This window comes from Opisthorchis viverrini (genome assembly GCF_000715545.1).
Source record: "Opisthorchis viverrini unplaced genomic scaffold opera_v5_76, whole genome shotgun sequence".
Taxonomy (NCBI): Eukaryota; Metazoa; Platyhelminthes; class Trematoda; order Opisthorchiida; family Opisthorchiidae; genus Opisthorchis; species Opisthorchis viverrini.
The window spans coordinates 1,193,071-1,208,226 of record NW_008751730.1 but is presented as its reverse complement, the minus strand read 5'-3'; the positions used below and the strand labels follow the sequence as shown (position 1 = coordinate 1,208,226).

The following is a 15,156-nucleotide window of genomic DNA, read 5'->3' as shown; positions in this document are numbered from 1 at the left end:
AGTTCCAAGAAGGGCGGAACCGGTCGTGGGCTGTCGACGAATTTCCATCAACCTTATGAGTAGTGCATTACAAATTGATGTGTATTTCACCAATTACCTCACCTGATTTTGAACCAAGCTAACTCTCTTCGAAATTTTGCCTTGATCCCAATATTTTTTTGTTATTTTTTCTGTTCTGAATGAGGTACCCGATAGTGACCTAAGATGGACAGTCTTGTTCTTTTTACCAAGAGACAAACATTTTCGTGATGTAGACTAGACAGCCATCAATCTAACCGTTCAGCTGTAGCACCCTTTCGGTGCCTAACTGCCATGCCATCCGAAAGGAGCACGAGGGCTAGGATACCGCCAAGTTGCCCAAAGCTAGACAAGGCAAGTCGAGAGGTGGAGGTCGGGTTCGAACCATGGACCTTCTGGTTGGTAAATTTGGGCTCTAACCACTGAGTCATCTCACCACTGAGCCATCTAATATCCTTTTGTAGATCTAATAAATATTGTGAGCTGCGTTCCGTCAAAAACCGACAATCACTCATCAACTCTTGCCCTGTTTAGACTGAACAGACCCAGGCAGGTCCAGGTTGCAGCTGTAACTCTTAGCCGCATACAGATTGATGACAGCGAGAGGAGATTCGGAAAGCCTCAGTTGAGATTTCTTCCGGTTGAAAAGCCAAGAATAACAGTTTCATCCTTATTGGGAACCCTGAGAAGTATACATCTCATGAAACTTAACCGAAAAGTTCCTTACCTTCACACCTGATTACTTTTTTCCATTAATATGAAGAGGAAATGCCACACCTGCATCACACAGAATGAGGAGTCAGCAGAATCTTCTCGTCCTCGGAAGCATGTGCTCCCACAAGGGAAAACCATGTTGCAAAATATTCGCCCGTATCAGTCAGTCAACACGTTCGCGTTCTCAAATGCCATCTTTCCAGATGGACACCGCGGGATGGGAAAACCGGCGTCAATGACCTTGATAGATATGTGAACGTCATGTAGAGCTGTGGAAGCTTGAAGGAATGTACTTCAGTACACTGTACATCATTGAGAACTCAATTCAGAAAGAGCAGGTATTCTAAGTCTGCAGAGATCACCTACTGAATGGCATCTCATTCAACAAGATAACGACTGGTTTGGCCTCTGCGAACCTATTACTCTCTATTTGTCTGCTCTTAGGGGGTATGAGCGTATGTCAAATATTTTTATATTCAAATCATAAAAGCCTGATCTAGTGGGCATTTTTCGGATCACAGGGAGTTTGAAGGAATAATGGCAGAACAGTTGAGGTATACGCTTCAGCAGGCATAACTATCTATGACGAAAGCGAACACACGACAATTGACGTCTCCCCTACAAAAAACGTGACTGGATAAAACTTCGATCGGTTGTTCTGACGTCGGTCCTCTGATAGGCTAGAATAACTTCAAGGTCACCACTAACACCTTCGATCATTTGTCTGGTGTGATTGCCGAGGGGCTCGTAAAAGAGCTGTTCCAAAGAACACGAACAAGTTGCTCACAGGTTTACTCCTTTTTTTGTCCATTTTTGGAAGAGTGGTAAAAGCAAACTCTGTGACGGCTTTTCAAAGTCAATGACAAGGTCGTACTAAATGAAAGCGCACCCCGCCGACTTGGAGTCAGGCGAGCGTAAATGAAAAAAGAATTGCGTCCGAACTAGTTTAACTGACCTGTAGATAGATTTCCGAGGTCCCAGACCGATGCACTCGGTCAGTTTGATATCACGAAATAGGATACTAAATTCACAGTCCGAATATCTGAAAAACGCAAAGCACCCAATTAGCAATTACGACGAGCAACGCTCGACCTTGAAAAGACCGGTCAAAGTCGGTAGTATCATAGAAGGGATTCAAATTTGTAGGGGGGGACGAACGGCCTGACACTTCGAGTGTCTCATACTTCCACTTTTTCGTACCATAGACCGAGTCGTTACAGGGGTTATCGTTAAACAGTGATCATTTGGTACAAAGCAGCTGTCAAAAACGTGGCATTATTTCGAACTAGCAAAGGATCATCCACATCATTCGGATAGACTCATCGTCAGGCTACCATTTATGCTCAATGAACGAAGCAAATGAGCAATTCTATGGAAAACGACCCAGCTTCAGTGTCATACAAGACTTTGATATGCAAAATTTGCAGATCCATGTGCAAAGGGACGACTGGTAGCTAAATCACTGACGATGAACTTCGACAAACACAGTCATTTTTATATCAATTTCGTCTGACGGGAGACTCGCCAAGAACCTATCTGATGTTCGCGGGCGGTCGAACGGTCTTCAGCAACCTTATGAGTAATTTTCTTTATGGAAATATACTGCGATATCTCGAATATCGTACGAATTGAAATATGATGCGAACTGTGTGTACCACATTCAGTTGAAGAACATCATCAATGAGAGATTTACTTGAGTCTCCCGTGATAACCAAATTGATTTTCGAATGAGTGCATTCGTCGAAATCGGTCCATTTTGGGTTCACGTAGAGCATAAAGCTAACGGAAACTCGAGGATTGTGCCTACCTGATGGGTCCGAAATAGAAGGGCGAAACCGGCCATGGGCTGTCGAAGAGTTTTCAGCAACCTCATGAGTAGTGTATAAACGATGGAGTTCTTTCAGTAGCTTAGTCAGAGTGACCGCAGTGTCGCCAGGAAGCGGAGATCTATCAAGAACTATCATGAGATAGCAGACAAGTTGATCAGCAACAGTCTTCAAGTTCATTGGTCGACCAATGCGTTTCCCAAGGAACATAGAAGAATGCACCTGCACCCCTCGTCGTTGGTCATTCTCCGTACCGGAGTTCCAAAAGTCAGTGTGTTCCCGTGTTTGAGATCCTTCGTGGGAAGATATAAGGGTAACGGTCCGGAGACAAGATTTCGGCAACTTCATTGACTCGAACATAACCACTCAGTTCAATTGCTTACCAAGGCTGTTGTCGGAGACGACCCTATTCTAAAGTAGTCTTTCGTAAGGGTTTTATAGGACTCTGGAGTTTGACCGGGAGCATGCTATCGATGATGTAAGCTACGTCAACAACAACAGTTTTAACAATGCGTTTTACGGTAGGTACTGTGAACATGAGCGTCTCTCGCTGTACAACCCAGGCACAGATATTATAAGTATGGAACGTGGACAGATAAGACAAACACCGTTTTTAGTCACCTCAGATAAAAATTCCGCATTATATATCTTCATACCTGAGTGTGTGTGTGTGGGGGGGGGCGGTTGATCCGCCTAATGAATGAGGAACACGGAGAAACGTACATGGGTTTACCAGTACAAGTGTACAAATCTGGGTATCATAAACAAAAACTGATGCTTTCCTATTGAAGTGGTGTTTCACTATGATGATGACTGGCTCATAACCGCAAGAAAAACTGACGTCCGCTTTAACGATGTGAGAAAAACGTGAACATCGTTTTGTTCAAAATGGTTGAACAATTCAAAACTAAACTAGCTATTTCTTGAGGTACAAAGAGGACACAGCGGGTCGCATTCCAAATAGAATGTATACAACACGGAACATTCCAGAAACTGGTCGTACCTTCGGTAGTAGAATTAAGACGTATGGTTCCCATCAGGAAGGTTAGATGCCTGAAAGTAACCAATGAATGCCCGAAACCTACTAAGATCCTCAACCCCGTTAGATGCTGACCAGATAGACAACGCCCCCGCAATATGCAGCGCATCACAGTCGTGTATCAAAGCCAGACAGCGTGAGTCAGCGTTGGATCAAGGTCAAACAACGCCCCCTCGATATGCAGTGCGTCACAGCCTTGTGTCNCGAGTCATTGTTGATCAGAATCAGACAACTCCCCCGCAATATGCAGGGTGTCGCAGCCCCGTACTAAAGCCAAACCGTGTGCGACAGCATTTGACCTAGTTCAGACAGTGGCCCTCCAATAAGTAGCTTTAGACCGTTGTACTTTCGCACTCGCATGCACTCAGGCTCTCACACTCGCTTGTTCGGAATAAAGCTGTTGTGTTCCTTATCGGTGAGTCTTTTCCCAGCACTAGGTGGGGTCATCAGTCAGATACAACAGTTTCCGAACAGTTCCATTCATCTTGAAATTGTTGCACATAGCCAATATAACGTTTGATCTAGGAAGATCCTTTCAAAGGCCCAACAAAAAATTATGACTGTTCATCGAGTGCTGGAGACAATCGTGGTTTAGATGTATGCATACCTCTACAATCTATTGATTTTTGTTAAATTGTCCGCTACTTCATGTCAAACACTATACTGGTAGTCAGATTAACCTCTATTGTGTGTGAATGGATCAATAGTCCTCAGTTTCACTCTTCTGTTTCCTACTCATTGTCATCATCTTCAAATTCATTGATTTGAATCATGAAATTGGGCGATTCGTTGTCTGCAAACGGACTCCACGGATCCCACTCAGACTGAGCTGTCCGAGCGTGATTCTGTTAGACCAATCGGGTGCAGTCTAGTCCATTTGAGCCCAGCTGGTATCAGTCATTTCCTTCAGAATATGTCTACCGGAACATTTTCACATCCGTACACAGCTCGCCCCTCTTGAAATCACATTCGTTCTATGCATAACCAGACGCATCCTGTTTGCCTGTTTTGCTAAGCTTCGTGTTAACCTGATATAGGTCAACTTCGTAGATCACATGATCTCACTCTGCAGGTCACGGTGGTACGCAGAGGTGGCTGCATCTGACAGAGATAAAACCAGATTGACTTGGATTCTGACAGATGCCTACGCAGAGGCAACCAAAACTAGTTTTGTTTTGCATGAGTCCGTAAAAGTGCACACCTGGCGCTCATGAGTACCGGATACTGCAAAATGATAGAAGAATGAGTAAAAGTGGCGCGCATCACCTACCATAGAGCATTTGGGGGGGGGGGCTACTGAGTTGGGGGCAGTGGTAACTCGACTCGATTTCATCGATATTCAAGTGTATCACGAAGAAACCAGCTGAAACGTTTCAGAATCGCACAATAGCAGACTGAGCTTTCGTGAGCAGTCCTCATCGGTGGATGAACCCATTAACACAATCGGTACGTCGTTTGAGGCGTTGTACAAATCAACCATGTCGGTAAGGGTTCAAAACACTCGCCTTGCTCGAACGTGATGAATCAGATTCATCCAGTCTGCTTTCGTGTAATGATCGTAACACACTCACCCAGCATGTCAGGTGTCCAGATTTCAAACTCTTGCACTTTGAAACTCTATGCACCACTCACGGCCTCTAATAAGAGCAAAACTCGAGTCGATTATTTTGATTTGAGCTCAACAGAACAACACCACCGGAGCAGGAAGAAGTCTGTAAAAACGAGAATGATGTGAACGCAAAGGTTTATCTTATACTTGGTCACACCATCTCTAACTGAGTGTTTACTTACCTGGAACATGAATTTTCGCTTGTTGATGACTGTGAATTCTCGTCAGCGGGATTGTAGTCTATGTGGGAAGATTGATAAAGGTGGATGAAGGTGAATGGATTTGTAAAACCAGGTTGACCTGACGGTAAAGGAAATCCACAGGGTGAACAGGCTAACTTTTCTGAAACTCGGCTGGAAAAATGAACTACCTCCCAAGATCAGCCGCTTCTCGGACAACTGTTCAAGGCCCAAGCGGAGTGTATTAGAATAAAGACAAAAGAATAAGACAAACTACCTGTGAGGGTAAGAAAAAAAGTGGAATGAAAGTTCATACGTCAAGCTGACATGACCGATAAACTTCCACATGGTTAGTTAGGAGTTCATATCTAAAAAAAATCAAATTTATGGGCAGGTCCAGTGGCTGGTAGATAATGAAACAATCAAAAATTATATCTAGTCATTGTTTTACGCGGACTGACTGAACTGATTAGTAGAGGGCGGTCACCATGGCTTTTTCATTCCCAGAGTTTTGAACTGGGGTCATCATCTTACCACTCAAACAGTAATGATTTGGACTCCGAACTGGGTCGGTTTTCAAATGAACTTTTATTCTCCAAGTGAAATTACTCTGCGCCCAATGGCCTAAAAACCCTTTATGGCTGTTCCTCTCTTAGTGGGAATCGCTAGCGGTTCGAATCTAGCGAGACCCAAGGACATTTCGAACCTACGACCGCCTAGCTACTGATTGCACTCTAAACCATTCAGCCTCTGAACTTCCCCTGTCTAGTTTTGGGCAAACTGGCAGTATCCCAGCCCTCGTGTTTCCTTCGCGTGGCATGGCAGTTAGACACCAAAAGGGTGCTATAGTTGAACGATTTTTTCGAAAGGCTGTGTCGAAATTATACAGCATATAGCACCAATCACTGACGCCTCGAGTGTCGACATTTCATATGAAACGTTCAGGCGTTGTGTGAGCCATGCTTCATTCAATACTACTTGTGATTTGTTGCCAGTACAGGAAGATCGGGGCTGAATCACGGAGCTGATCAGCTGCTCATGAGTGAGTGGTCTAATGTTCAACAACTGACTGGGGGGTTGAGAATCTGAATCTCCATGGAGGTTCGTAAGATGCGCAGTGATGATAATTTCTAACAAGAAAAGAACAGCTTCCCAGTGATTCACGGCAGATTAACTCCACTTACAGGCCTAACGCTCGCTTTAGAACACAGAGAAACTCGACGACTGCACCTAACTGATGATCCCGAAGCAGGGCAAAACCGTTGGTGGGTTGTCGAAGAGTTCTCAGCAACCTTGTGAGTAGTTTTCTTTATGAAAATATACTGCGATATCTCGAATATCGTGGCAACTGAAACATGAGGCGGCACATTCATTCGCTTAGATACATTCTAAACAAGAGGTTTCAGATAAGTCTCCGATCTAAACCAAATGGATGTGCTAATGAGTGTATTTCGTCGATCGATATAAGTTAATTTCTACGTGTTCGGAGACCATAATCACCCTGCAATCATGGGAAAATAACACTAGAATAGTTCACCACGGTGCAGTCCAATAGACCAACCGTTTGATTGACCTTCACTTGGACCCAAAGTGGAAATGCTGAAGGTCTATTCTGCGAAGCACACTACTCAGGTGAACTAAGATGAGAGCAGGCAATCACGGATCCTAAGATAGACTATCCATTACTCCGGCACGTCGCCAAGTTGACCGAAGCGACAAATTGATTGTGCGTCAAATTGTGATGAAATGCACAACCAACCATTTGCCCATTTGCGGCTAGGTTTTCAAAACCCCGACTGGGTTTGAATTCGATGGACGACGTCATCAGTCCGGTTTTTAGCTGTTAGTTTTCGGAATTAAGGCAAAAGAAACAAATGAGTAATAGTGCAAGAAACTTTGGGTTTTTTAACCTAGCCCCAACACTCCAACGAAAAAGGTCTTTTTGGAGATGCTCACACCCTGAACTGCGCGTTATCTTTCTATAGAAAGCTCCCAATTAGGAAGCAATTTAAAATGAACAGTTTTGCTGAGACAACGTTTTTACAGTGTAAAATGTCCATACCGGCAAAAAGTACCAGTCAGTGAGCAGGTTGAAATCAGGTAGAAACCGCCTGACTGGTCGAGAGTCCCATCCGCGGCAGTGAGCTAATTTCGTTAGGTAGATAGTACAAAATCGAATAAGTGCTGTTCGCCAGAAACAACTCAGTATATGCGAAATACACTCATTTGCAAACGAGTTTGGTTTTTCGAGAGACTCACCTGGAACCCAACTTGATCTCTTTGTTTTGTGATGTTTCTTTGTGATGTTTCTAGGCAACTGAGTGTGCTGCCGCCTCATGTTTCAGTTGCTACGATATTCGAGATATCGCGATACGTGTATATTCGCAATGCATTACTTATAAGGTTGCTGAAATTTCGTCGACAGCCCACGACCAGTTTCGTCCTTCTTGGGGCTCATCAGGTAGGTGCGGTCGCCGAGTTTCCACCAACATTATGTTCTACTTAAAACCAGATTGCACGAAATTAGCGAAATACACTCATTTGCAAAATAATTTGGCTTCAAGTAGAACATAAGGTTGATGGAAACTCGGGGACTGCGCGTACCTGATGAGCCCCAAGAAGGGTGAAACCGGTCTTGGGCTGTTGGCGAATTTTCAGCAACCTAATGAGTAGTGCAATACACACCCGGCATATGGGTGAATATAAGTCACAAAATCTGTTGAACCTGTGTAGAGACAGTGTAATGGCTGTTCCACAAAAACCTATGGGTGAATATGTCACAAAATCTGTTGAACCTATGTAGAGACAGTGTAATGGCTGTTCCACAAAACGCTCTGTGATGTGTACCGACTATCGCACCAACTGATGAGAGATTCAACTGGATTAAATTCAACCCTTCAATAAAATCAAATGAGTGTGCAAATGAATTCAGTCCTCGAAATGGATGGTTCATTTTAGAAAATAATCCTTCCAAATATCAGTTACTGCTTAGTCCAACTCGGTTCTTGAGTAGCTCAATTTCTGTTGGCAATACATTCGGCCACTGATCATCACAGTTTTGAAATATGTATACTCGTTGAAAAGAATGGTCTTCGCAGCCTCATTTAATTTTAGCCACCTTTCAGGCCCAACTTCCGATTAAGCACCGCCCCAAACTAAGCAGCAACCTGAGTGCCCTTCAGTGCTTTTTCTCATTGGGCGAAACCGCTGTGTGTAACTAGTGAGGTGTACACGTATTTGTGCTCTACTGCCTTCTGCTGGTGACCTAACAGAATCCTGGTGCAAGTGATGAGTGGGTGTATGTTAGAACTTGGTGGTTCAACTGTTTCTTTACCGAGCCAAATAAAATTGTTCGCACAACAGCAATATCCAGAAAATTCTACTTTTTACTGTCAGCAAAAGAATGATGCGAACGCACGCGCTGGTGTGGCCTGACTGGAGCTGACAGAACCCCCTCTGAATCTTTCGTTCATTCATCATACTGAGCTAGGAGACAAAAAAACTCGGACCGTTTTTATTGGTGCATGTATCACGTGACTTACTCGAGTCACTCCATACGACCAGTTCCGGCAGGCAGGATATTGATCGGGTGGGGCGCGATAGCGAGCGGTGACGCGACATACGCAAGCCTAGCTGGGAACCGCTTGTTTTCCTGTCTAGTTGGATCACTTCAGGCGCCGCGACGCTGTACCTCTTGCTGGAGTCGAATTTCTTACTCCTTGATTTATGCTTGAGTGTGCCACGCCGTGAACGGGAGAGCCGTTTGCAGTCATTACCAGATTCATCAGATCCGCTTCCAGTTTGGCTCACGTTTGTACACAGACGGCGCTCTAGGTTTTCCGTACAACAACTTGCTTGCAATTCTCGGACTGGTTCAGATCCATTTTGGCAAACAGGGCATAATATCATGCATGATTCATATTGCGTACATTTGCTACGGCTTTGGTATAGGCCGGAAGTTGACTGAAGGTCAGATCCGGAAAACCTTTGCCCAAGGAGGGTGCTTTTATGGATGCAGTTACATGCGAACGCAGGTTCTACGACACTGTAGGAGCTTTCCAAATGGTCTACAATCGAAGAGTGTTCCTTTATGTTCTGTTCTTTACAGAATCCTGACTCAATCACAGAATCTTGAACAGTCGTAACTTCAGACGTCCGACCAGACGGGTGCAAGTTCCAGCTCTGGTCGCATGCAACGAGTTTCACAGAAGTCCGAGCGGCAGCTTCCCGTCTTTGTTTCTCCGCAGCTTCTATTTGTGCTTCACGTGTGGTCGCCGCAGCGACTGCTTTAGCGAGCTTCTCAAATTCTTCTGTTGTTAGCGTGGACCATCCAGTCATCGCCATGGTATCCACAAAATGCTCTGGTTCCTTTGGCACCTCGCCATATACTTCCTTCTGTTGTGTTGTGCGTTCGCCTGCAGCTGATGAGAAAAACAGAATCCGACAAACGATCACAACCGACTGAAATGCTATTTCGCATGGTTTGAATTAGTAACCAAATAGATTATGGTCAGATTCTGCTCATCTAATCAGCAATATTGTTGTTACGGGAGAACGAGAAGAACAAGTTAACCACAGATTTCCATCTGTGCGTGAGTTATAAAATGCCAGACTGGAGATAGCTGATTGGTTAAGACACGAACGTATTGACCGGAAGGTTCAAACCGGGCACCAGCATCTCATTTGCTCCTGTCTAGACTTGGGCAACCTGACAGGAGTTCATTCCCCGAGCTTCCTTCGGGTGGCATGGCATCTAGCCACCGAAAGGATGTTACAGCTGATCTTTTGGTATTGATATACAAATGACACACCAAGTTCCCCAATCAGGAGGATATTCACTCGTTAGGTACAGATGAATGACGATGGACATACATAACACACAGTCGTACTCTAGTCATTAAAATGGGCCATAAGTTCAGCAGCCAAGTTTTAAAATGCCAAAAATGGACTGTGGAACGCACGCGGTGGCAAATGACCCTCAGGAATCCCAAGACATTTTATGCTAGACTGGCCAGTTTGGCCATTCCGTATTCTCCGTTTGTCAAAATTGTTTGCGTTAACCACTCAGTTGTCATGGCTCTCCTCAGCTGCTAACAAACTCACTCCACTCGACTCTCCCCGTCCGGACGACTGTACTCCCCAATCACACGTGATCAATTTCATGTCTTGACTATGCACACAACGCAAATGTCTGCCCGTGATTTTTTCGTTAAGTGCTCAGGTTGGTACTATAAAGCACTAATATTCACCTACTGCTTAGCTTGTAACTACTGTTCTCCCATTGGCTAGATGTCACAGAACCTCACCGGCCCAACGACGCGCCTTCACGCGCCTTTTTCAATTCCGAACGGCCCCATTGAAGGGGTCTCCTTCCAGGATATAGCTCTAAGAAATTATGATACGGCGCAACTGAGGGCTGGTGCTTGTGCGCATGATATAGAGACTCATTTCCACAAAAAGTGATCTGTCTGTAACACCCTTGCAGCGCCCAGCAATTGTACTACCCGAAAGAGGTACGAGAGCCGAGATACTGCCAGTCAAGATGCAGAGCGTGTTGGTTCCGAACGACGGACCTTCCAGCTAGTAAGTTCACGTTTCAAATACTGAATGATCTTGGACGAACTTTGTATTAGACGTTCTATTATGAACAAGAGTTAGAAGTAACTGGTAGCAGCGCGTCTACAACATGAGCAATGCAATTCCACATTCTTTACCAAAAATTGATCGTTTCTGTGGCTCTCCTCATCAAAGTGAGGAAAGGACGAAGTACCCAGTAAACATGTAACACACAAACTTCTAATTTGTTACAAAAACAGAACAAATTTTACTTGTCGAACGACAAAAACAAATGCGCCGTAATGCAACCATGACACCCAATAATGGTTGTACAGCACTGAGACATCGGTGTTGAATACTGATGTCATGCTGCCGATAAAGGTGATGATGATGATGTGTAGTGCTTTGGTCCCGCTGATTTCAAACGTTCATAGAAATATCTTTTGACATGGAGACTACACATGTTGGGACTCCATCATAAAACTACACCGGACAAAGAACACGTCGCACACGGAACGGGTGGTCGCTCTCCCCAGTGATGCCTGCCATGCAACACAATACTTGAAGGGCTCTTTTTTGGAGCGACCTCTCTAAAGAAAGGGGCTTCCTCTGCCTTGGGTCTACCATTAATTCATCACAGAAGTTGTCCCTTGTCGTTGGTACTACTTCGACTGGGGATAAACTGTAGTGTGCTCAAAGAAACAGAATATAAGTGTGCTCAGACCAATGACTGGTTTTGGAACATGTGGGAGCCACTGCTGGGTAACACATTACCAAACGGTGTTCCGGTAGATTAGGCTCTGCTTTCGATTATCCGTAATTTAAAAGTGCATCTTGACTGACATAGCAAGGATGACTCAGGTTTTTAGCTGAAAAAGCCAAACAAAATTGATTTATCAAACCCATTTCAAACCGATTCCTGGATCAACCTACCTAGGTATACATCTTGGCAGTCATTGGATGCACACGATGTGGGCGAATTCGGTTTCTAAAGCTCCAAAATCAAGTTAACATTGCTAGGACATAACAGCTGAAGGTCGGGGGTGCTAGCCCAAGGAGGATAGAACTCAACTCAATTCGCATGTTTTCACTGCCCCTTGAGAACATTCTGGATGTAGGTTTCTCAAACTGAAAAAAAACACCTATCTGTATTGAAAGTCAGATTCAGAACACTGTCAATGCGTATTTGAAGTTTAGGCTTGATAAGGGGCTCACTGAGGCGGATACGCCGATGATAAACCAGTGGCTGAGGATATCCGTGAGAGTCTTGAGAAGAAGAACGGTTGAGAACAAACCATGTTTTCTGTGATTTGGCCGCAACCTATGGTTACGCTGGTTGATAATCGATCAGCTGTAGTACCCTTCCGGTGCCTAACTGTCGTGCCACCCGAAGGAAACACGAGGGATGGGATACTGCCAGGTTGCCTAAGCCTAGACAGGAGAAGTCCAGAGGTCGGGTTCGAACCACGCACCTTCTGGTCAGTAAATTCGCGCTCTGACCACTAGATGACTTGCGACAAATCTCCGCCTGTTAGCCCGCTGATTCTATTCCATCAGGCTTACATCACTGCCAAAGATTTGGACACTGCATCACATTGGGCTCAACAGAAACGGTCGCTGACTTTTCAGCTATGAACAAGAGTCTGATGATTTGTCCGCGGTTGACCAGCAAACGCGTTTCGGATTTCAGCTGTTCTTGATCACAGCCCACATCAGTTCCGACCCTTGCCGATTGTAGATTCGGACTACAAAATGGTACCGTTGCATCATTTTAGCCGACAACATGACACAGAAACCAACTGGAATACCAGTATAAGATCATGAAGAATGCAAACAGCGTTGAATAGTCCCACCTGGTCACCACTGGATGTTCTATGCTTTTTGCATACAATACATCTACTTGTGCACTACACTTAGAAAAGGTAAAGTCTGGACGAAATAGACATCACCTAACTCACATGAGGCAGCTATTTTCAGTGGAGCGGGGACGTTTGGGGCACGCCGACTCGTCAAATCCCTTGTCGGATAACTTTGAGACAACGTGGTTCTCCGTGAATCGTCGTTCGATTTACTGTTCCCAGCCGCCTCAGTCGGTGGACGACGACTAAGCGTAGCTTTCGGGTTCTTCGACCGAATATTGTCCAGCCAGCGGCTAAATGCAGCCCGAATTCCACTGAATAGAGATTCTGATTTTTGAGGTTGAGTGTCGGGTGCTCCAGCGGCGATTTGTACAATCTTGCGGCTGGAGGACAATATTGGTGTTCGTACCCCCATCGATGGGGCTTTAGAACCGTAACCAGAAGAAGAGTTGGGCGAAGCGGGGAATTCATCTGGGGGTGCATTCAGGTTAAAGTACGCTGCAGGTGCGACTCGCTCATCGACCGATGATCGACCCCAAGTGGTCGGGGTGGATGCGCTACTAGGGAGACAGTCTGTTGTACTTTCATCCGACCTGGGGGAGCGCAGTATCTGTAGGTTTGCTTCCACGGTTGGCAGATGAAATCCACGACGTACCTGCAAGTTCCGAACCTCTGGACTAATCGTTCTTTTCGGTGAGCTCGTGGCTGATTTCGAACATGGTTTGCGTATTCCAGTTTCATCCATGGCGCCGACACCCAACTTTAAACCAGAAAAACATCTGGTGCGTTTTTCTGCTCGACAGGATCGTGGTCGACCGAGTGAATGATGTTTATGCCGGATTGGGGATACAGGAACTCCGGAGGAAACCTGCATTCTTGCTGCTGATGGAAAATAAAGAACAGGCTACGGTCAGGTTGGGAAAAGGTAAATTCAAAGCACTAAATGTTCGACATTTTGAAACATTTCAACCACATTCTGTCTTGCATAAACTGAATCTATGGGGAATTTCAAATTACAAACGATGATCTCACATGCAGTAGATGTAAGAATGAGGCACGTTAGCCCTAGCTAGCAATTGGCAAAAACACCGGAAATGTCCGGGCGCCGAAAGGCCGTTTTATATCAGGGGCATTGAAGCATGCTCGTGCCGAGCATCATACGTTGGTCGTACGACAAGGCATTTATCGGACAGAATGAGAGAGCACAATCCCCTATCTCTGAGTGGTAGTTGGAAGAAACCAGGCTCAAGCACGATTGCATCACATTTTGCCGAAACCAGTCATGTCATAGACAAGGAGCAAGCCTTCACCATCATATACCGGGTACCTATGAACCGATCATGACTGGTACGATCCAGACAACTATCGATCGCAGAGACGATAGGAATCCGACTGTTGGATCCACAACTTTGCATCCAAAAGAAACTTGTGCGACCTCTGAACTTGAACTGGCCTTCGGTCCCACAAGTATGTCTGACATTGACGTCACTTACCTGATTCCGTGACCCATTGACCTTTCCCTCATCCAACCCCCCTTTCTTTGATTTTTATTTCTCTAAGGTGCATGTAGCCTCGACCCTAACCTTTTCCACGTGATTTCTGCTACCATATAAATTGGTGATGTATTAGCCAAGATGAACAATCACAAAAAACAACCTTTGTTCGCTACCTTCTTCGTTCTCATGGCTGCTAATCGCTGGGTTACTACAACTGAAATACCGTTGGGGTTTAGTGGTACCGATCAACCATCAGGGGAAAAGGACAGAACGCATACTTTCATTTTGGGACACCCGTACTTTAAAGGTTATACTGGTATAGTTCTTCCGAGAAGAACTCACCTGAACTCGGACCACTGGGACTTTTGAACTTTGGACTGATGCTTGCCAGGTGAACAAAAGCGTATTTCATCTTGAGTTTGCTGTTCTATTTTCCGGTTCATTAGGTAGACATACCGGGATCGGTAGCACCTGATACGCAGAGTCCCGACCTAAAGCTGCCACCTTGACGTGGTGGTCGGGCTTGAGTGCTGCAATGATCCCACGGGTTACACTGGCTGGAACTTCGTTCCACAAGGTGCAACCATGCCAGGAAGGCCAAAGGGGAGCAGCCAGACCAAGAGCAGCGAGACCCCGCACTACGGGCAATCGTGGTACGGGGCGGGCTGGGGGTAAAGTCGTACTGTACTCTGCGACAGGAGTGTGAAGGCACAAGGTGTTTCCCCCAGGCGACCAGTATGTTCATATTTATGGAAGCAGCGATGCTGCCTTCCCCCGAGGAAGGACGGGTTAGTAAAGGTCGGCCCCCAAAACCGCACACTCCGATCGCCCAAAGGTTGACCGTGACCGCCGGCGCATTA

At 45.4% G+C, this 15,156-nt stretch overlaps 2 protein-coding genes across 2 annotated transcripts in view; one reads left to right on the top strand and one right to left on the bottom strand.

The window, feature by feature from the left end:
- T265_04475 (hypothetical protein) overlaps positions 1–5,332 on the top strand; it is a gene marked incomplete at both ends in the record, with an annotated part of 9,850 nt that extends 4,518 nt beyond the window's left edge. Inside the window, 3 exons of the mRNA XM_009169224.1 lie at positions 255–416; positions 3,000–3,222; positions 5,087–5,332. Coding sequence (XP_009167488.1) covers positions 255–416; positions 3,000–3,222; positions 5,087–5,332 — 631 coding nt within the window. The remainder of the gene's footprint in view (positions 1–254; positions 417–2,999; positions 3,223–5,086) is intronic.
- Positions 1–14,739, bottom strand: part of T265_04476 (hypothetical protein) — a gene marked incomplete at both ends in the record, with an annotated part of 19,607 nt that extends 4,868 nt beyond the window's left edge. Inside the window, 10 exons of the mRNA XM_009169225.1 lie at positions 309–544; positions 2,336–2,639; positions 6,621–6,773; positions 7,990–8,147; positions 8,928–9,806; positions 11,875–11,929; positions 12,237–12,436; positions 12,891–13,560; positions 14,111–14,293; positions 14,668–14,739. Coding sequence (XP_009167489.1) covers positions 309–544; positions 2,336–2,639; positions 6,621–6,773; positions 7,990–8,147; positions 8,928–9,806; positions 11,875–11,929; positions 12,237–12,436; positions 12,891–13,560; positions 14,111–14,293; positions 14,668–14,739 — 2,910 coding nt within the window. The remainder of the gene's footprint in view (positions 1–308; positions 545–2,335; positions 2,640–6,620; positions 6,774–7,989; positions 8,148–8,927; positions 9,807–11,874; positions 11,930–12,236; positions 12,437–12,890; positions 13,561–14,110; positions 14,294–14,667) is intronic.
- Positions 14,740–15,156: the final 417 nt, after the last annotated feature.